The 23,364-nt window shown below is 42.5% G+C and overlaps 1 protein-coding gene across 6 annotated transcripts in view; it reads left to right on the forward strand.

Annotated features, from left to right (window-relative positions):
- The window catches only part of MAGI2 (membrane associated guanylate kinase, WW and PDZ domain containing 2), a 1,098,994-nt gene that overhangs the window by 623,118 nt on the left and 452,512 nt on the right, over positions 1-23,364 (forward strand). For all 6 annotated transcript variants that reach the window (XM_033957935.1, XM_033957936.1, XM_033957930.1 and 3 more), the window contains exon 6: positions 13,044-13,123. In XM_033957935.1, the coding sequence (XP_033813826.1) occupies positions 13,044-13,123 (80 nt within the window). The remainder of the gene's footprint in view (positions 1-13,043; positions 13,124-23,364) is intronic.

Genomic DNA, 23,364 nt, shown 5'->3' on the forward strand with positions numbered 1-23,364 from the left:
CAACCAGACCATCTTTTTTCTACAACTTCTGGGGTTCGAAATCAATATACCCAAGTCTCACCTTCTGCCTACGCAGAGACTTCAATTCATTGGAGCGGTACTGGACACGGTCCAGATGAGAGCCTTTTTGCCGGACAACCGTCTTCACAACCTCCAATCGCTCTGTCAGCAGGTGCTGTCCCAGCACTCCATTTCTGCAAAGCAGATGATGATTCTCTTGGGTCACATGGCCTCCACAGTTCATGTCACACCCCTGGCGCGGCTTCACCTGCGCACTCCTCAATGGACCCTGGCTCTCCAGTGGTCTCAAGCGACAGACTCTTGCTCACGACACATATCTGTGACATCGTCTCTTCGTCAGTCTCTGCAATGGTGGTTGATATCCTCAAATCTCTCCAGGGGCCTTCTGTTCCATCTGCCTCCTCATCATCTGGTCATCACCACCGACGCCTCCCCTTATGCATGGGGAGCTCATCTGAACGAGTTCCAAACTCAGGGCCTTTGGACTCCTCAGGAAAAGAAGCATCACATCAATTTCCTGGAACTCAGGGCAATGTTCTATGCCCTCAAGGCCTTCCAACACCTTCTATTTCCTCAAGTCCTTCTAATTTGCACAGACAACCAGGTGGCTATGTACTACATCAACAAGCAAGGGGGAACGGGCTCTCGCCTCTTATGCCAGGAAGCCCAGAGAATCTGGTCTTGGGCGTCCTCGCGCCACTTATTCCTGAAAGCAATTTATATTCAGGGAGAACAGAACTTCTTAGCGGACAAGCTCAGCAGAGTTCTCCAACCCCACGAATGGACTCTCGACCCATCGACTCTACAGTCCATCTTTGCACAATGGGGCACTCCTCAGGTGGACCTTTTTGCAGCTCCTCACAATCATCAGTTGCCCCAATTCTGCTCCAGACTTTACTCTCCTCACCGTCTGACAGCGGATGCGTTTCTTCTGGATTGGTCCAATCTATTCCTTTATGCTTTCCCTCCTCTGCCTCTCATGCTTCGGACCTTGTTCAAACTAAAGAGGGAACGAGCCACCATGATCCTGATTGCTCCACGGTGGCCCAGACAGCATTGGTTCTCCCTTCTACTTCAACTCAGTTCCAGGAATCCATTTCTACTTCCACTGTTTCCATCTCTGCTTACACAGGATCAGGAAACCCTCCTCCATCCCAACCTGCAGTCTCTACACCTGACAGCTTGGTATCTCTCGGGCTGACTTCAGCTGATCTTTTGTTATCTCAGCCTGTTCGCTCCATCCTGGACGCCTCCAGGAAACCAGCCACTCTACAATGTTACCATCAAAAGTGGACGAGGTTTTCTTCTTGGTGCCTCCTACATCATCATGACCCCAAGTCTCTTGCAGTGGAACCTCTATTGGATTATCTGCTTTCTCTGTCTACTTCTGGTCTCAAGTCTACTTCCATCAGAGTTCATCTCAGTGCCATTACGGCCTTTCATGAGCCGGTCCAGGGGAAACTCCTTTCAGCTCATCCCCTGGTCTCCAGATTCATGCGAGGTCTTTTCAATTTGAAACCACCTCTCAAAGCACCTCCGGTGATCTGGGATCTGAACGTGGTTCTTTCCGTCTTGATGAAGCCTCCATTTGAACCCTTGGCTACTGCCTCTTTCAAGTTTCTCACTTGGAAGGTACTTTTTCTTATTGCTCTCACCTCTGCCAGGAGGGTCAGTGAGCTCCATGCACTAGTTTCTGATCCACCTTTCACTGTCTTTCATCACGACAAGGTGGTTCTACGTACACATCCAAAGTTTCTCCCTAAGGTTGTTTCTGAGTTCCATCTCAACCAATCTATTGTACTACCTGTTTTTTTCCCTAAACCTCACTCTCATTCCGGGGAACAGGCTCTTCATACTTTGGACTGTAAGCGGGCTTTAGCTTACTATTTAGACCGTACTAAGCCCCACAGATCATCCCCCCAACTTTTTCTGTCCTTTGATCCTAATAAGTTGGGACGTCCTGTTTCTAAGCGTACGCTATCTAATTGGCTTGCTGCGTGCATTTCATTCTGCTATGCTCAGTCCGGACTGACACTGGAAGGTTCTGTCACGGCACATAGAATTAGAGCTATGGCAGCATCTGTAGCTTTCCTCCGTTCCACACCCATTGAGGAAATCTGCAAAGCTGCTACGTGGTCCTCAGTCCATACTTTTACATCTCATTATTGTCTGGATACTTTCTCCAGACGGGATGGACATTTCGGCCAATCTGTTTTGCAAAATTTGTTTTCCTAATGGCCAACCTTCCCTCCATCCCTCTTTTTGTTAGCTTAGAGGTCACCCATCAGTCAAGAATATGCTGCCTGCTTGTCCTGGGATAAAGCACAGTTACTTACCGTAACAGGTGTTATCCAGGGACAGCAGGCAGATATTCTTGCGTCCCACCCACCTCCCCGGGTTGGCTTCTTAGCTGGCTTATCTTAACTGAGGGACCGCGCGTCGGGGTCGGGCGGGAAGGCACTCGCGCATGCGCGGTGCGGTCTCTAGAACTTTCCAAGTTCTTAGAGTGCAATCACTCTAAAAGTGTCCGTACCGGGGCTCCGTCGGTGCCGTCACCCATCAGTCAAGAATATCTGCCTGCTGTCCCTGGATAACACCTGTTACGGTAAGTAACTGTGCTATATCTGCTATTTCAACATTGGTTCTCTACTGACAAAGCAGCCTTGGATATTTTAGGACTTTCCAGAAGACGACGAACCCAAAACAAGAAGAAGAAGATAATCCCAGGCACCAAAGTTATTTAAACTGCTAATGAAGGACAATGAAGCTTAGGAAGGAGGCCTGCTCTTAGAAATTATTGAACTTGGTATTAAGAATGCATTGTCAGGGAAATAGAAAGGTCAGTTTTGACACTAGGTTACATCATGCTTCAATATGACTCCAAGGTAAATATGCAGACTATACAATCAGTAGATATGTTAGATGTGTCAACCCAATAGAAAGTGAGTATGTAATCTGTAACTATGTGGTACTCTAGGCTACTAAAGTATATAAGTAGCATACCATCTGCCTTAGACTTCAGGATGGATTCATGACAGGAGATGGCCATTCTGTGTATGTTATCCATTGGCTCAATGTGCTGTACTTTGTTGTATCATGAAAGCTGACTTTTGTCTATTGCAAATAAACATATATATTATATACAGCAATTGGGTTATTGTGCGAGGTCAGTTTATGAAAATGTTATCGGCTGACCTTCTCAGATTGTAAGCTCTTTCGAGCAGGTCTGTCTTCTTTGTGACTCTGTACAGTGCTGCAAAATAATTAATAGTAGTAGTAGAAGTGTGAAGAGTTTCAATCTTTGGGAAGCAGAGCTGAGATTGTGATGTCATAATGCCTCATTCTACCAATAAGAGCCAACCTCATCAGTGATGTCACAATGGCTTAATTATCCTGCCCTCCAACTCAGCCTGCTGATTAACCATTCCCCTTAACTGTATCCATGACATCCTGTTTGTCTGTCTTGCCTGTTTAGATTGTAAGCTCTTTCGAGGAGGGAGTTTTCTTACTCTTTGTGACTCTGTACAGAGCTGCGTGTATTTGGTAGTGCTATAGAAATAATTAATAGTAGTAGTAGCCAACAATGACCTACTTGTGCTTGTACAAGAAGAAAGAGATGAACAGATAATGTAAAGGGAGAGAATCAAGGATATGCAGTGGAAGGTAGAGATGGAAGGGCAGAAGGATGGATTCTGTGGGTTAGGAGGAGGATAAGTTTGGCAAATTAATATATGAGGTGGTCAGATGCTGAGGAAGAGGAGAAGGAGGTGTGAGGGTAGAGGCAGAGAAATGAATGGTGGGCATGAGGGAGAGGTGGAGCAATGGATGCTGGGGAAAGGGGAAAAAGAAACAGGGAGAGACAAAGGATGGGGACAGGTCATTAAAGAAGGTGGAAATGGACATAAAAGGGGGAATAGAGCCTGGAGAGGGAATAAGACACAATAAGAAAGGGACTGCAGATGGCAAGCAGATGAGTGACGGGGAAGAAGCTTGGGTTAATGAGGGGATGAGAGTTAGAAGAAGGTAAATGAGACTGGGGAGGGAGTACATAACAGAGGGTGAAAATGGGGATCTAGAAATTAGGAGGAAATGGTGAGAATAGAAGGTTGAGAAAATAATAAGAAACAGGAGTGAGGAATGGGAGGACTCGAAAAGTAAATGTAAGGATTGTAAAACTGAAAGGCAGATGAAAGGTGGCAAGGGGGAGACTAAGGACTGGCAGAGCTGAAGGAGGAATATAATCTAGCTTTAGGTAGATAAAAAGGCAGATGAGAAATGTAGAAAAAGGATGAAACAGAAAGATCAAAGTCAGAAATGAAGGAAAGGGAGGAAAAGGGAAGAAAAGAAAAAAAACACACCCAGAAAATAAGGCCCTGGAAAAGGACTTTAAGGAAAATCAACCAGTAGAAATGGTAAAGAGAGACTGGAACTAACCCAGCTGAAGTGAAGGGCAGAGAGTTGATATGAAGGTTCTAGAAGGGCTAGGAAGAGGTCAAGAGGCAGTGTAAACAGATAGAGAACAGCTTTTCCTTAAAGACTTATTTTCTTCCACTGAAGAGCTGATATGAAGGATCTAGAAGGGCTAGGAAGAGGTCAAGAGGCAGTGTAAAGAGATGGAGAACAGCTTTTCCTTATAGACTTATTTTGCAAAACTTAATTGCAACTTTTTCCAGTTATGCCCATGTTTCATAGAGAACACATTGATGAAATTAGCATATTGATTACATAGTATGAGGGAATATTGAACCCTTGTGGGCATCTTACAGGCCCATGGGTACTTCGTACTCCCAGGCTTGGAAACAAATTATCAAAAGGAAACTTCCCATAGTATATATAACACAAATACTTTTGTACCTGTGTGCTTTTGCCTGCATTAGAGCAAAGTAATAAAATATTTTATGTGCACCTCATTCTTTCACCTACCCTTAGCTCTTTTACCCATTAGGTTAAAAGTGCACATTCTGTGAAACAGCACACCTATATTTACCCATACTGATAGGGGGAAAGCACATTTATTTACCTGTGTAAAAAGCCCTAACATATCTCTGTATTTCAAGTCTTTTCCCTAGTACTCTTCCCCCTCCATATTCGCGGTTTCCCCAATCGCGGTTTTGGTTATTTATGGGGTTTTTGTTTGCAGGCTTCGCCCCCAAAATTACATCATAGAAAATTGCTGGGTGCAGCATTGCACAGAGAAAATCGCTGCACTTTCTTTACAGGAACAGGTCAGGTTATTTGCGGTTTTAGCATTTTTCTGGGGTTTTTAACAGAAGACCGCGAATAACATGCAAAAAGTTATTTGCGGTTTTTCGGCATTCTATGAGTTTTTCCCCTATCACCGTGAATACGTAGGGGGAAATGTATAGCTTCCTGGAAACCCTGTTTGATCACAGCCTTTCTGTATGTGCTTATTAGAGATGGGAGGAAACACTACCTTATACACTCAAGCTGTCTTTTGGGCCTTTTGGGAAATTTTCTGTGCCTAAGGCAGGATTCGGGGGTTGGATAGCTGCTCGAAATGTTTAATTTGGCTGGGGCTGCTGCATAGTGAGTGCATACATCTCAGATCAAAGGGGTTTTGAGGGGAAAAAAAGAAAGGATTTGGATGTGTTCCTGTTGCTCCCTGGGATGAAATGTACTATTGAACCCTAGACTTTCCATTTGATAACATTTAGAACAAGTCAGAGACTTGGAAAAACCACAGGAGAAATATTTACTGAGCATCCAAGTGAATAATTATGTTTATACTATATAGGGTCATTGATGAACAAAGAATATTAAGTCCCAGTTCTGCAGGCTTGTACACTTTTTTATGGTACACGATATAGATACACATGCACACATACACATATATACAGTAGACTCTCTGTTAACCAGAACTCAAGCAACCAGCTAAAAATAAAATCTAAGAAATACTGTAATACTTTAAATAAAAATGAAAATAAAATCAATCTCTGGTGGAAATTTAAGTGTAAACTTGGCACGCCACATCTGAGTATGCCTACACTTTGCTACAACATGTCCGGTAGTTTGTCTGGAACAGTTTATAGTATAGGCCTACATTTAATAGTAACTCTCAAGCAACCAGAAACTACATTTATCTGGCATCTATCAATCTCCATGGGTGCCGATTAACTGAGAGTCTATATATAGTCTCAGTGGTATTGAGGATTGGCCTCTAAGACTACTAGCTTGCTGACTACTTTCCAAAATCTCATTCCACAAAGAAGAGAGATGACATAGATTAGAGGCCTTTTCTTTTTTTTTTTTTATAATTCTTTATTTAATTTTATAATTTGACATAATAATCAGTCAATTCAAAGAAATATTCCAATACCAGTCTCAGCAAAACTTAACAAGATAATCAAAAAGATAAATTTAGATGAAAACAGAAAGCAAAACAAAAATACAATAGGAAAATTTTTTTTTACAATTCTAAATATGCTGGATTGAAAAATTAGACCTCAATAAAAGGGGAGAAAGCTATATTGGCATTTAAGACTACTAACTTGCTGACTACTTACCAAAATCTCATTCCACAAAGAAGAGAGATGACATAAATTAGAGGCCTTTTCTGGAATGATTTCTTTATGTTGTATGTAGCTCACTATGTATAACGAATCTCTTCTGGTAAAATATTCAGAAAATCACCTGGAAAACAATACTGTATTGATTGTTCTTAGTCACAGTTAAAGACATTCAAACACAAACAATGCATCTTGCATAACATAACTTACATCCCAATGGTTCTGAAATATTTTATTTTGTCTGCAAGTTAGTTCCTGCCCTCACTAAAATCATTCTTTTTTTGTACACAATTTAAAATAAAAAATGCACCAACTTTTTTCCCTTTTTCTAAATTCTAGATCGTTTATGGAAAATCTGATAAATTATGGCCCTCATTTAGATGCATCGTCACAGGTAAATAGCAGCTTTTAAAAGTGCAGATTACCTACATGTATAAATATTTACATGTGGTGATCCATACCACATTTAAGGACATAAAAACATAAGAATACCCTTACTGGATCAGACCAGTGGTCCGTCTAGCCCCGTATCCCGTCTTCACGGAGGCAAATCCAAGTCACAAGTACCCGACTTCTCCCATGTCTGTCTCAACAGTAGTTTATGGACTTTTCCTCCAGGAACTTGTCCAAACCTTTTTAAAAACCAGCACCATTAACTGTTCGTACCACGTCCTGTGACAACGCGTTCCAGAGCTTAACTATTCTCTGAGTGAAAAAATATTTCTTCTTATTGGTTTAAGTATTACTCTGTAACTTCGAGTGTCCCCCTAGTCTGTAAATTTTGATGCAGTAAAAAATCAATCCATTTGTACCATAGTGTGGTAAAAAGTAGTCTTAGCCCATCCTTACGCGGGTCTGTCTCACATACTAAGGACATTTTTACCTCCAGGATAAAAAGGCTGATTTTTTTTATTTTTTTTCAGTTTTCCTCATTAGTGCATGGCCATTAGCATATAAGTCCCCAATGCCACTCATGTAGGTGGTAAAGGCTCACGTGCTGACCACATACTAATTGGTTAGCATATGGCAATGTAATTGTGCTAAGCAATTAGTGCAGGATGCACCAACTCTCCACTCCCAGATTCACCCTTAGCACTAAAAAAAAGTTACTTTTTAGCATGAGGGTAGCACGCGCATATGCAAAACTTACTGAGGGACGCCTGAGTGCACCCCACGGTAAGCACAAGTTAGTGCTTACTGCAGCTTAGAAAAAAAAAGAAATAGCCAAGGGGGTGTGGCCAGGACATGAAAAGGGAATGGTTTGGGCAGGCCAAAAATACCAACACGGGGAATTCGTGTCACCTTGGTACCTCCAAGATTACTGCTAGGCAGTGGCATAGTAAGAGGGTGCGGTGGGCAGACCACTCTGGGCGGCGTCTTTGCAAGGTCTCCAGTGCCTCTTCTCCTTTTCATCCCCGCGTACCTCTTTAAGGGGCCCTTATATTAAGGCACGCTAACCGGTTTAGGGTGCGCTAATCGATTTAGCGTGCGCTAAAGGTTAGTGCGCGCTAAATGCTAAGGCGCTCGTTATATACTATGGGCGCCTTAGCATTTAGCGCACGTTCTTTAGCACACGGTAAATCGATTAGCACGTGTTAACTCGGTTAGCTGCTCACGCTGACCTCAGCTCCCTTTTGGCATCACGTCCTGTGACCAGGACATGATATCAGAAAGGAGTAGAGGCTGGTGCGAGCCGCGGGTAGAAGATACTGCTCGCATTTGCGAACAATTCACGAGGTACACGGGGGGGGGGCATGAGGAACACATGGCGCAGTGGGGAGGAGTAGGGGCACACGGTATGGTGATGCCGGACGCCACTGCCCCAAGCGCCAACCTCCCTTGCTACGCCCACTGCTGCTAGGGCTCACCAGCATCATTCTGAACCCAAGAATGGAAGAGCAGGAGTGGCAGATGCCAGTAAAAGCCAGGGTAGTGGGATCAGAGATTGGGAGGGTCTTCTCAAGGCAATCAAAGGGGGGAGGAGGTTTTGGTGGCTATGAGATTAAGGGTGGGGGCAGGGGTCTTCCCATGGGGTTGACATGGAGCGGGTTATTCAGAGGGGGCGATGCTATGATCTAGGGTTTTGAAGGGCTCACTGTACATTATAAGGGGGTTATGTTGAGATGTATACCTGGACCTTTTTGTTTGAAATTCACTGCAGTGCCCCGCTGCTCTCTGTTGGGATGTCTGTGTGTGGCCAATACTGGCCCCTCCTATATCTGAATGGCTTGCTTTCTGCGTTTTTATTTTGGACAATTTTTATTTAAATGGCTCAAAAAGATAGACGCAAATCTGAAAACTGGCCATTTTCGAGAAAATAAAATAAACGTTTTGTAGTACTGGATTTTTGTGTGTGTTTCGCAAAACATCTAAACTCAGATTTAGACATAATATCGAAAATGACCCTCATTTTCTCCCGGATTCTATATACTTTGACCACAATTGCACTTGCAAATCTGTGCGCACTGTTGATCTGCGCGTACAACTTAATTGGTTAACCAAGCAATCCATGTCAACAATAGCCAATTAACCAGCAATTATTGGCATTAATTAGTACTAATTAGAATTTACGTTCACAACTCTCTAAGTGTATTCTATAAAGTGGTGTGTGTAAATTCTACTGTGCGGATATCAAAAGGGGCTGTGGCCAGTGGCAGAGCATAGGCAGGTCATGGGCGTTCCTAAAAGTTAGGTGCTCAATTTGTACAAACTTTAGGTGCAGGCATTTAGGCCTGCTTTTCACTGGCATAAATGGCCACTCCTAAATGTTAATTACGCAGGCGGGCGCTATGTGTATTCTGAAAACCTCGCCTAATCTGAAGGCAGTTTAGAATAGTTCTGAGCATAGATTTTTTTTTTTTTTAGGCGACATATATAGAATTTGGTCCTATATTGGGGGGGTTTGAAGGTGGGGAATAAATATTGATAGCGACAGTTGGGTAACTTTATTCTTCATTTATATTAAATATTAAGATATATTCTGATATTGTTATATATAAGAAATTAAAATTATTGAATGGTATTTATGTTACCTATAAGGATATTGGTGTAATGTATGTAATACCTTCTGTTCTTTCATTTATATGACACTGTTTTTGATTAAAAATCAATAAAGAATTTAAAAAAAAAAAAATTTGGTCCTATCTGTTGCATTACCATAAGGCACCATCTATTGCATGGCTTTGCACAGCTAGCAAGCTTAATGTCAAGGAACTGCATCAACTGTTAGCATGCAATAACACTGCACAACAAAGTTTTTGCTTCCTGAACACTGCTGGGTGTTTCTTATAGAATTTTGGGTGCTGATCATGAATATTACATCAAAAATTACCCATCACGTACCATTTCAGAGAAATCTTCAATTTTGTCGTGATTTTTTCTTATATTTGGATGCAAACAATTTTTTCTCCCATAAGTGTCTTATCAACAACGGTTTGTGCCGCCTGGGTATGTCCATGCATAAAATCTAGCCAGGTTGGAAGCTGTTTTATGGAAGATGACATCCTGGGCATGTCTGGGCAGGTCTGAACGAGCTTGCGCTGTCTCACCATGCTATAATGGTGGCTTCCATACACCGATCCTGCTCATTTGGTTAATATAGATAGTCCGTGTGTGTATATAGTATCAGTATAGTAAAGTATAGTAGTATAGTAGCTGTAGCAATATAACAGTAAGTAAGCTTGATGCTATAGACGTTTTGGTGTCGGGCAATATGTCTCGTCGGTGTCGTAACAGCCGCGACACATTCTGCTATATCTGTGGGGAATATACACTTACGCCTCAGAGACGTTCGATGACTGCCCTTGTAAAGAAAGCCTATCATCTGTATTTTGGCTGCAAAATAGGTGATCAAGACAAGCAATGGGCGCCTCACATTTGCTGTGCGACATGTGCTGTTAGTCTGAGAGCCTGGCTCAGAGGTACTCGAAAGACAATGCCATTTGCTGTTCCGATGATATGGCGAGAACAGAAAGACCATGTGACGGACTGTTATTTCTGTTTGACTAATGTGTCTGGTTTCTCTGCCAAAAACAAGAAGTCAATTGAATATCCTAATCTGCCTTCAGCAATGAGACCCATGCCACATGATGACAGTCTTCCAGTTCCGAAACCACCAGAGGATTGGACCTTAGACGAACCAGATGAAGAAACTGCAGTGCAGGGTTCTAACAGTGACATTGACCCGGATTTTGAACCATCCTCATCAGGCGATCCACATCTGATAACACAGTCCGAATTGAACGATTTGGTCAGAGATTTGGGTCTGTCAAAAGCAAAAGCTGAGCTGCTAGGTTCGAGACTGCAGGAATGGTGTTTGCTATCACCAGGTACGAAAATTTCTGTGTTTCGAGACCGGCATCATGATATAACCAAATTTTTTGCACAAGTCGACAGTCTCTGTTTCTGTTGTGACATTGAAGGATTGTTCTCGGTCTTTGGTTGTGATCACAACCCGGAAGAGTGGCGTCTTTTCATTGATTCGTCAATGTTAAGCCTGAAAGCTGTTCTGTTGCACAATGGCAATGTTTATCCTTCAGTACCTGTTGGCTATGCAGCACATATGAAAGAAACATATGAGAATATGGAAATGTTACTAAAGTATGTCCAGTATACCAGGTATAACTGGAATATCTGTGGAGACCTCAAAGTCGTTGCTCTGTTACTAGGACTGCAGCTTGGCTATACAAAGTACTGCTGTTTCATCTGCGAATGGGACAGCCGAGACAGAGAGTCGCACTATTCTAGAAAGAACTGGCCACTCCGTAAAAAGTTAGTTCCAGGACAGAAAAATGTAGCACATGAATCGCTTGTTGACCCGACAAAGATATTTTTGCCTCCTCTTCACATTAAACTGGGACTCATGAAGAATTTTGTGAAAGCAATGAACAAGGAAGGGGAAGGTTTTCGTTATTTAAGACAGATGTTCCCAAGAATAACTGATGCCAAGATCAAAGAGGGTATTTTTGTTGGCCCCCAGATCAGACATGTTATGAGTGACAAGCGATTTGAAGATCTGTTAGTTGGGCCGGAAAAAATTGGCTGGAAAGCCTTGAAATACGTTGTTGACAATTTTCTGGGCAATTACAGAGCCCCAAACTACATTCAGCTGGTAGACAAACTTCTCAAAGCATACAAGAGAATGAAGTGCAATATGTCACTCAAGATTCATTTCCTCCATTCACACTTGGACTTCTTCCCCGCAAATCTCGGTGCTGTGAGTGACGAGCACGGTGAAAGGTTTCATCAAGACATAGCTACGATGGAGAAACGATACCAGGGCAATTGGAATCCGTCAATGCTTGCCGACTATTGTTGGATGCTACAACGTGATGCACCAGACACTGAATATAAAAGAAACTCGGGAGCAAAACACTTTTAATTCTGTTTCATTTAGTCGCTTGTGCGAAACGTAAACTTGACTATATATTTTATTGTCAGTAAACATAAAAATGTCTATTTCTCATAGTTCTTACGTGATGCAGTAAAACCAAAACCATATTTGAGCATACCAAGTTGGTACCTGTCATAATCACCAAAAACTTTTCAGGAATCAAGACTTAACCAAAAAATTGTTGTGCAGTGTAACTCTGTATTTCACTGTTTAAAGCAGTTTAGTAAAGGTCGCCCTCAGTCATGCAAATGAATGCTTTGGTGCCCGAATATAAATAAATCATTACACACTATCATACTATAAATTGATCTTCTTTACTTCTGGACTTGGGTGTTTTCTATGTAATTGTGATACAGGAAACATTACAGGTGCAGGAACTATTTTGTGCATTTTGTCAGTACAGAGTACAGGAAAATAATTTACATAAATCCACGGGCTATTTTTGCTGCTTACTCCTGAAGGGAAGCTATTTTTCATTCATTTTACCTTGTGCAAAAAAACCATAGCTCATCTTAGCAGCTGGATTAAAGGAAATGAGATTGGGGACAGATAAAGGCCGTTTAATCAATGTGCTTATAAATCATAGTAGCAGAAAACGTAGACTTGAAACATTCTGTAACACACATCTCTTTCACTGTGATGTGCCAGGTCTGCTGTTAAGGAAACAAACAGCAAGTATTAAAAAAAAAATAAAAATAAAAACGAACCCCCAGAAACGATTAGTACAGTCCTTTCCCAAACTGTGTGTGTGGTTTAGGGAGCCCGTCAAGCGCACTCGGCCAACTGGAGAACACTGTATTTGTAATAAATTCCTTTTGCCCAGGATGAGCTCTGCATTTTCAATGAGGTTAACTTGGCAGCGTTGCACTTGATTTTAATAAAAAAATAGCTGCTTTGAGCACAAGGAGCTGAGGTTGCCAAATTTACAGCTGCCGTGCAAATTGCTCTCACACCTCCTTCAGGGCTAATTAGAACCAGTAAGCAAATTAAAATGTATCGATTACAATTTGGTGGGAATCACCCCTTCTGTTTTCTGAGGGCATAAAAAACTTTGATTCCTTTCAAGATATGCCCTGCTCAGAGTGATCTTCTTTTCTTTGCAGCCATAACACCAAGACAACATCGTGGCTAGATCCACGGCTCGCGAAGAAGGCGAAACCTCCGGAAGAGTGCAAAGAAAATGGTGAGTAATTCAGTTATTGCTGGTCTGTGCATCTCTGAAAAAAGCAGCAAATAGAATGGGAATTCAGGCCTTGTAAAACAGAGAATCCCCCCCCCCCCACACCTCCCACTGGCATGTTGATGGTAAGATGTAAGAGACATTTTCATCTGCAGCCATGTGTGTGGCTGGTTTTCCTCTTGATATTTGCAGCTGAACTTTACCAGTATCTGTGATGTTTTGTGTTTCTTGTATGGGGTTGCTTTTGTATGACGAACTGTCCCTTTATCTCTCCTAACCTTTTTCTCTTTCAAGGTGTGTCTGTTTTAAACAAAAAAAAGAGTTCAAAGCCAAGCAAAAATAGAGGGCTTTTTTTAGCATTTCATTTATTTAAAAAGTGCATGATTTCAGTTTCCTAATGCATTTACACTGGTTTTGCACCGTGGCTCTTAAATGAAGTGTGGGTATTTTGGTGAAGCTAAATATGACCAGTTCAGAGTTCATTCTTGGTTTGGAAACCGATTGAAAAGAATACTAAGCTGTGTGTGTCAACCTAGATCTTTTTTTTTTTTTTTTCTTGCCTGCTCAATGCTTTCTGCTCATAGTGAATTGGAATGAATTGTGTGCATCATTAAAATAACCACTAGTAGATTATTTGCTGTAATTAATGTTGACATACTGTTGGAAATGAACTGCATTTATGCTTATGAATTACATTAAGGGACTTGCTAGTAATTATGCAGGATTCTTAAATGCAAACATTGTTTTCAGTGGAAATTATATATCTAAAAATTCAAGACAGTCATCAGTAGATTTAATTATCTTGAGCAAACGTTTGTAAGAGAGTTATTAGGAGGATGTGTTGAGTTTCTGCGTGAATACTGATGTTTGATATGTAGAGGGACATGTTCGATGTAATGTCTAAGTCAGAGTTTGGACGTGTTGTGAAGTGCGTCCAAAAATCATGTAGAGAAAATGGTCCTTTCGAAATTGCAAAATGTCTTTTTTTTTTTTTTTTTTTTTAAAGAAAATGACCTCTCTAGATGTGTTTGCCCTTACTGTGTCTCTCTCTATTGACCATTTTCAAAAAATCAAACATCCAAATGAAAAATGCCCAAAACAAGTCATTGGGATGTAGGAGGGGCTCGCATTTGTAGTAGACTGGCCACACAGACATCCCAGTAGAGCAATGGGGTGCTTTAGGGGGCATGCAGTGAACTTCAAATAAAGGGTCCCAGGTACACATCTCACTATATCCTCCATATAGAATGGTGAGCCCCCCTCCCCCCAAAAAAAAACCCAACCTACTGGACCCAACTGTATACTACAATAATAGACCTTATGACTGCAGGTGTCACCTATATTTGGTGGGCTCATACTCTTCACTACAAGTGTAATAGAGTGGGATATTGGCCTGGGTCCCCTTCTCTGGAGTCCACTGCACTGATCACCAGGCTGTTTTGGAGACCTGCTTGCTGCTTTAATAGGGTCGGCCATAACATCTGCAGCTGTCAATTCTTTGTGGGGTGAGAGTGGGTCAGTGACTATTGGGTAGTGTCACCGAATTGGGTAAGGGTAGGGTTACTAGATTTTAGTTGAATAAAATCCAGACTCATAGCCCCGCCCCATGCCACATCATCCCCCCCAGCCCCGCCCCCTCAACCTGTTCGCATCGGGAGGGAGGCCCCAAAGAAGAAGCTTTTCAAAACTCGGACAAAGTGCTGGCTTTTGAGAAGCCATCCGGACGCCCGGACATGCCCTTGAAAAAGAGAACATGTCCGGGTAAATCCAGATGTATGGTAACCCTACTATTGGGAGAGTGTGCAGAGATCTTGCTTCCATTTTTCTCTTTTGAAATTGAGCCCCATCACTGCTAGAATTTACAAAAGATGTATATAATACACCCTGTATCATTCTCAATTAATATTTGGCAGATTGGCAGACTGGCATCATATCTGTATTCCATTGCTATAGAACAGGGGTGTCCAACCTGTGGCCCCGTGAAGTATGTTGTGCATCCCCGGTCAAGGGCGATGCAGTGTTTTTCTCTTCTGCCCCCGGGTGTTTACCGTCTTGCGGCTCCCTCCTTTGTCTTGCTGCAGCGTTTGCGCGGCCCCAGAAACATTTTTTTCGGCCAATGCGGCCCAGGGAAGCCAAAAGGTTGGACACCCCTGCTATAGAATGTGATAGCCGCACAGCGGCGTTGTTCAAATCAGATGTCGAAGCTTGGCCTTGCAATAAATTTGCCTCAGACGTACAAATGTTCACTTCTAGTGTAGCATGATGTCACTTCCTGATGCTGCAGAATGCACTGTCGTTTCCTGGAAGAATGCAGTATGCATATGAATTGGATGTGTATATATGTTTAACATACATGCATGATGTGAACCTAGGGATGTCTTCAAATATGGTCTAAAACTAACACTCCCTTTTTTTCAAGCTGCACTGCCGAACAGCGCAAGCTAAATGCCGAGTCGTCCGTAGGATTAGAAAGGGCAGTTCAGCATTTAGCTTGCGCTCATCGGCAGCGCAGCTTGATAAAAGGCTGGGGGGGAGTAAATCTATATGAGGTTATTTTACTGGTAACAGTTCCTATGATACAACTCACCAGGTCCTCTTCTGTCAAGAATTGTTCATCTCATTAATACAAAACCCTTAATGTGAATAAGAGTGAAAGACCGTACGGAAATTGCACTCACGGTGACGATTACTGTGGCATCAAACCTTTTCCTTGTAGGGCTTCTTTTTTTTTTTACTGGCTCAAATAAATTCCCCCCCCCCCCCAATAATTTTTCTTTCTTTCTGGTAGCCATAGAAATAGAATCTGTGCAAAATAGCAGATGCCTATAAAGTCTGCTGCCAGCTTGCTAGAAAATGTCTTAAAACGCGGAAGCATTTTTTCATACACATATGGTTTCAAAATGTTGGATTTGGTATTGATTCAGTTGCTTTCATGGGACATGACTTTGCATTATAGGACGAAGCAGTGTTATTGAGCTTTCATTGTGGTTTGGGGTAAGTTTGGATAACTCTTCCACAAAAAAAAAAAAAAAAAGAAAGAGAATTATTCTAAGATCTCAGCAGTAATGTTAAATAAGATATGATTTCTTAGAAGGCACTGGGGATAACCTGCACAGAGCAGCAGTTACAGTCCTGGATAGAAGCATTATTTTGAGCTCAGCCTTCAGAAAAGCTCTGGAACCTGCAGAGATATGGACCATGCTTTGCCGAGGAAGTAAATACCATTTTTTTAAAAACCATTTATCATTTTCAAATACAATCATACAAACAAATGTATATGGCCATTTGGTGGAGGATGGGCTGGGGAGGGCTTCAATGGCTGGGAGGGTGTAGATGGGCTGGAGTAAGTCTTAACAGAGATTTCGGCAGTTGGAACCCAAGCACAGTACGGGGTAAAGCTTTGGATTCTTGCCCAGAAATAGCTAAGAAGAAAAAATTAAAAAATTTAAATTGAATCAGGTTGGGCAGACTGGATGGACCATTCGGGTCTTTATCTGCCGTCATCTACTATGTTACTATGAAATATTGTTTTGCCTATTAGCAATCCATTTCTTGTGGTCTATAGCAACTACGGACCCCGGAAGAAGGTCTCTTGTGACCCAAACACGGGCCACATTGGGCCCATACCACAATTCTTTTACTGTGTTGCCTATAATTTGCATTTTGTATACTTCTATTGGTTGAATAAAAGACTCTATCAAGATCATCAGTCCCACAGTTGTTTTCCTTGTATCTGCTCTCCTTGTGGAACTCTCGGATGGATTTTATGTTCGTCATACTCTTCAGTAAAAGAAGAACATCCCGGAGAGAGAGCCAGTGGTTAGTACAGTGGACTGAGATCCCTGAGGGGCTGAGTTCAATTTCCACTGCAGCTCCTTGTAACCCTGGGCAAGTTACTTAACCCTCTGTTGCCCTAGGTACCAAAAAAATGTAGGGCTCCTTTTTCAAAGTCGTGGTAGAGGTTTCAAGTTTTTATTAAAATTGTTTGGCGAGTTTATTTGGCTTCCTTATCACCTCGAGATGGCAGCCTCCTTTTAAATCCTCTCGCTTAGATCTGATGGTGTTCAACGTGCTCTTTCCCAGGATCGGATACTAGGGGTTCGGTTTTTGTTTTGTTTTGTTTTTTTCTCTGCTGTGGAGCCCTTGGGACCTTTTGGTCACCTTCTGTTTGCTTTTCTCTTGGGAGGGGGGGGGTGTTGCATTTTGGGACTTGGTTAGGCAGGGTTTGGGAGGGCGGGAGGCAGGTTTTCTACTCTTTGTATAAAATTCTGTTGTGTTGGGTATTGTTCCAGTTGCCTTTCTGCACTCATTGTTTTGTCTGGAATCCTCAATAAAAAAAAGATTTGAACAAAAAAATTGGATTCTATCGCTTATCAAACTTCTAAGCGAGTTTACAGATAAAAATATAAAGGGAAAAAGTAAAAACGCCATAATACAAATATAATCGCCAGGGTCCACTATAAATGCGCCTGTTTAACTTTCAAAATCCTATATGGTATCCTCCCTCCCTTTATCCCTCTTTCTTGGAATTCCTCAAACCCTAATACCACCAGATCCTCCCACAAATTAAAACTATCCTTCCCCTCGCTAAAAGGCATTTCCCACACAGGAAAGCTAGGGACCTCCCTCCACTTCAAAATCACTGAGCTCTGGAACAACCTTACCTCCCCTCTTCGGAACTTGAGCTCTCTCCAAGTTTTCCGCAAACATCTAAAAAAATGTAAGTCTCCCTCCAACTTAGGAATCAAGGAAACTCTTATATCTTGGCATCCCAAGTCCTGTAAATTTTCTTCACACTTCTACCTCTAACCCTCTGTTGTAGTTCCTTCCTATTTCTCCTACTGTAAACCGCGTCGAGCTCTGCGAACGTGGAGATGATGCGGTATACAAACCTAAGGATTAGATTAGATTAGATTTTTTTTAAAAAAAGAAGATAAAACAGCTTTAACCAAATGGCGTAACTAATATTAGACATACTAGACTAGACTAACACGAAACGATAGGTAGATGGGGAGGATAGAGAAACATTTAAGGAATTCTAAGAGCATCAGAGGATTTACCTCGGCGCCCCGTGATAGAAACCTGTACCGTAGTTTTGTAAAAGCCAGCGAGCCCACAGGGGACAAAGAAAGTACCTGCATATAATGTGTATGCTGTTGCATACATCGACAAGCTTTATAGAAATGATTAGCAGAAATAGGAGTAGAAATGCTACAATTTCACAAACTTTATGAGAGAACCAATGTACAGGGTGGCCACAAAATCAGTCCTTGATTTTAAATGGTTACAAAACCAAAACTTTTTGGAATATGTTCATAAATAAGATGACAGCAAATACAAGTCCCCCCCAAAAAAAACACGGTTAGCAAGATCTTACACAATCACTTGCACTTTCACCCTTATAAGGTGTAATTGGTGCAGAACTTACAACCTTCAGACAATGCAACGCGACAAATTGACCAACCGCCTCTTTTACAAAGGCGCGTTAGCCGTTTTAGCCCACTTTAGCGCGTGCGTATATTTAGCGTGCGCTAAAACGCATAGTGCACCTTAGTAAAAGGAGCCCCAGGTGTTCCTCAAGTGGCCCCCCGAGATCACCGGACATTACCTTTTGTGACTTTTTCCTTTGGGGGTACGTACCTCCACTACCCGCAACTATGGATGATTTGCAGGAACGCACCACTGAAGCTACAAATGCGATCACGCCGGATATGCTTCGGAGAGTCTGGTCTGAGCTCGATTATCGCATCGATGTTTGCCGAGTAACAGGTGGGGCGCACATCGAGTGTATGTAATCAACAAATGCCATATGAATTCGCTCCCGAACAACATAAGAGAAGAAAAATTACTCAGCAAGTTTAAAAGTCTCCTAAAAAGTTGGCTTTTTAAGGATGCTTTCAACTGATTCATTTAAGTTTTAAGATTTTACAATGGACTAGGAACACCGCCAAGTGAAAATTAAGTGGGTAACATTCCCCAATCTCTTGTTTCATTACTTGTCCCTTTTTATTTGTTTTTGAATTGTATTTAAGACATTTTTTTTCTCCTCCCTTTTTCAAATGTATTATTTTAGTACAATTAGTATTAATTGCCTTGTTTTTTTATTTTTATCTTAAACTAATTTTTAACTAAATGTAAATCGCATTGGATTTGGATTTTGCGATCAAATACAGTGGTACCTCGGTTTACGAGTGCACCGGTTTGCGAGTGTTTTGCAAGACGAGCAAAACATTCGCAAAATCTGCGCCTCGGAAACCGAGCGCGCTTCGATTTGCGAGCGCCCCCCCCTGCGAACCGGCACCCTCCCCCCCGCGATCCGGCACCCCCCCCCCCCGCCGCCATTGGGCCCCCCCTCCGCCGCCATCGGGCACCCCCCTGCCGCGACCTGAGGTCCCCCCAACCCACCCAAACCCTCTTCTTACTTTTCTGTAGCCTACGCAGCGGCACCGGCATAATGCCCAGCATGTCCTGTGCGTGCCAGTGCCTGAAGATCTGCTTCCTGTGCTGGACCTGAGAGTTCACGTCAAACGTGAACTCTCACATCGAACGTGAACTCTCAGGCCCAGCACAGGAAGCAGATCTTCAGGCACCGGCACGCACAGGACATGCTGATGCCGGTGCCACTACAGAGGCTACAGAAAAGTAAGAAGAGGGTTCGGGTGGGTTGGGGGGACCTCAGGTTGCAGCGGGGGGGGTGCCCGATGGTGGCGGAGGGGGGGTACCTGATGGCGGCAGGGGGGGTGCCCGATGGCGGCAGGGGTTGCGGATCGCGGGGGGGAGGGTGCCGGTTCGCGGGGGGGCATTCGGGGGGAGCAATGCCGGTTCTCATGGAGGGGGGGGAGCAGCGCTGCTGGCCTCGGGGGGGGGGGGGAACCTATCAAAGCGAGTTTCCATTATTTCCTATGGGGAAACTTGCTTTGATAAACGAGCATTTTGGATTACGAGCATGCTCCTGGAACGGATTATGCTCGTAATCCAAGGTACCACTGTATATTAAATAAACTTGAAACTTTATGAGTTGATGAAACTGTAGCCTCAAAGGTGAAAGAATATTCCAACAAATTTTGCTTTTGTAACCTTTTAAAATCAAGGAGTGTTTTTGTGGCCACCCTGTAGAATCACTGGAAAATTTTAACAAGTGAGCAGCAGAAACAGCATAGCATAGACCCCAGAAATGATCAAAACCCCTCCCTCCCAGTCTAAGAAGATGGAAAGGCAGAGGCCTAATGTTCGTGTGGAACAGCTTCAGAAGTCCTATATTAATATAGGGACGTTGGATCATCTGTTATATTTTTGTCCAATGATACTTAATTTCTGGAGGTCAATTTGGGGACAGATCAATCTTATATTAGAGCCATCTATTCCTTTATCATATGAAGCCATTATTTGTGGTACGTTGTTACAGGTAAAGCCTGGGTTAGATAAATACAAAAGCCGTCTTTTATTTATCCTGACAGCAATAGCTATTCAAATGATCACGAGAAACTGGAAATGTCATGACAAACTTAATTACACATTCTGGTGGACAAGTGTGTGTAACACATATAAATATGAAAGAATGAACGCAAAATGCTTGGGTTTTAGTAATGCATTTAATAAAATATGGAGCCCATTGGCTGCATTTGTTAATACGCAATAATAGTAATGTATTTTTCTTTCTTAGATTTCCTTACACTTCCGGGGGGAGAGGGGAGGGAAGGATATTTTGAGGAGTTAATTATTTGAGTATAATTATTTGTATAGCAGTAGCAGTATTTTCACCCACCCCCCTTTCCCTTCTCTTACCGCAATCTGGCCTGCTCCATTCGGCCCCTCCCCCTTCTTTTAGTGCCGTTGTTTTGCTCGATCTGGCCTGCTCCTGACCCTCCCACCGCCGACAAACCTCCGGGCTCCAGCCGCGTAGGCAGCACTTTAAACACGCTGCTTCGTGGTCTTCTACTGCCGATTTCCTCTCCCGCGTCTATCTCCGATGATGTCATCAGAGACGGGGCAGAGGAAATCGACAGTAGAAGGGCGCGAAGCAGCGTGTTTATAGTGCTGCCTACGCCGCTGGAGTCGGGAAGTTTGTGGAGGGTCAACGGGCAGAGCGGGGCTGCTCTCCACTACTCAGTTGCTGCCACTGCCCCACAGGGCTGCGAGTGTGGGGCAGTTGTAGTCGCGCATGCGCACTTCTTCAGGCCACGGACATACGGAACACGCAAGTGGAAGTGCGCATGCGCGGCTTAGGGTTTTATTATAGAGATGGGCATCTTAGCATTTAGCGCACCTTAATAAAACGACTCCTTCAAGAGGCCGACAACTGAGGGATCAATTGCGTTTAACTTCCATGCCAGAGATATGGATTACAAACCGCGTCCTCGTTGGATGCATCAAAAGTTCTCTTTTGAATGTGAACCAAATAAGATTTTGGATTTTTCATTGTTACTGATTTCCCTCCCCCCCCCCACACACACACACATACAAGGCCACGCTTGCAGCTGCCGTGCGACAACAGCCCTGAAGCCCTTTAAAGCTCTATGGGCTTTGGGGTCGTTATTTCAGTGGTCCGTGCTAAATAACTTCGTAAAAGAGTCCCTTTGTGATTTATTGGGCAAATTTGAGCAGATACATTGGCATAAGGGAGACTCGTTTTGAGCTTAATGATGTACATGTTTTTATGAATTTCTTATAGCACTGGATCTTATTCACGGAGGAGTAATATGATGTGATTGCTTAGTGACAGCGAAGTCATTCCGACTTAAATTTGTCATTTCATTCAGTGCCTGGAGAGCACGATGATTCACTGATAACCTCCTCTCAAAAAAAATCCAAAATTTAAATACATTTTTATATCTCATGCTTGAGTTGTGCCTCCCTTGTGCCAGTGTGCATTATATTTGTGAGGAGTTATTTTTTAATTAGTTTCTCGGGCGGTCTCCCCCATTTCCAGTTTTTTTGTGGGGATTGTTTTCCAAATTCATTTTTATTGCATATTAATTGTTAATAGATTAAACAGATTTTGCACTGAATTTTTTAAGGCGTGTTAAACTGAATGCACTTTAATGAGTACAATCTCTATTTTTAAACATTTCAACACCAGTAAATTTACCCTTGGAACCAGAGGCATGAAAGCTAGTTGATCACAGTGATATTCTACTGAAAAACATTACCTGCTAAGTTCAGCTGAATATTTGTTTTCAAGATGATGGAATGCTCTCGGTTAAGAAGGATGAATAGTGGAGTACCACAGGGGTCTGTACTGGTACCGGTGCTATTAAGGTTATGTATAAATGATCTGGCAATAAGAACATAAGCATTGCCATATTGGGATAGGCCAAAAGTCCATCAAGCCTAAAGTAGCCAATCCAGATCACAAATACCTGGTAAGAGCCACCCAAAAAGTAAAACAGATTTTTAGGCTACTTATCCTAGAAGTAAGTAGTGAGTTTTACCAAGTCCCATCTTAATAATGCTTTATGAACTTTTCTGTTAGGAAATTATCCAAACCTTTTTTTAAATTCTGCTAAGCTAACTGATTTTACTATGTTCTCTGTCAACGAATTCCAGAGTTTAGTTACATGTTGAGTGAAGAAATAGTTTCTCTGATTTGTTTTAAATTTACTGCTTAGTAGCTTCATTGCGAAGTCCTTGTATTTTTGAAAAGAGTAAACAAGTGATTCACGCCTCCACTCAGTATTATATAGACCTCTATCCCACCGCCCCTCAGCTGTCTCTTCTTCAAGCTGAAGAGGCCTATCCTCTTTAGCCTTTCTTTCATAGAGACGTCATCCCAAACCCTTTGTGATTTTCGTTGCGCTTCTCTGTATCTTTTCTAATTCCACTACAGTATCTTATTTGAGATGCAGTATCCAAGGTGCAGTCGCACAATGGCATGTACAAAGGCGTTATATTCTCATTTTTGATTTTCGTTCCTTTCTTAATAATTCCTAACATTCTATTTGCTTTTTTTAGCTGCCAGTTCACATTAAGCAGAGGGTTTCAACATATCATCAACGATGACGCCTAGATCCTTTTCCCGGGTGGCGACTCCTCTTTCCTATATGATTAACTGTGTACTTCCTCACATTAAGGGCTCCTTTTACTAAGCTGTGATGGCTAAATTGCCCCGCGCGCTAGAAGCTAACGCCGGCATTGAGCTGGCGTTAGTTCTAGCCGTGTGCGGCAATTCTGCCTGTGCTAAAAAACGCTATCTCAGCTTAGTAAAAGGAGCCCTAAACGTTATCTCCCACTTTGATGCTCTATAT

The sequence above is a fragment of the Geotrypetes seraphini genome, chromosome 9, assembly GCF_902459505.1.
Source record: "Geotrypetes seraphini chromosome 9, aGeoSer1.1, whole genome shotgun sequence".
In the NCBI taxonomy this organism is placed as follows: Eukaryota; Metazoa; Chordata; class Amphibia; order Gymnophiona; family Dermophiidae; genus Geotrypetes; species Geotrypetes seraphini.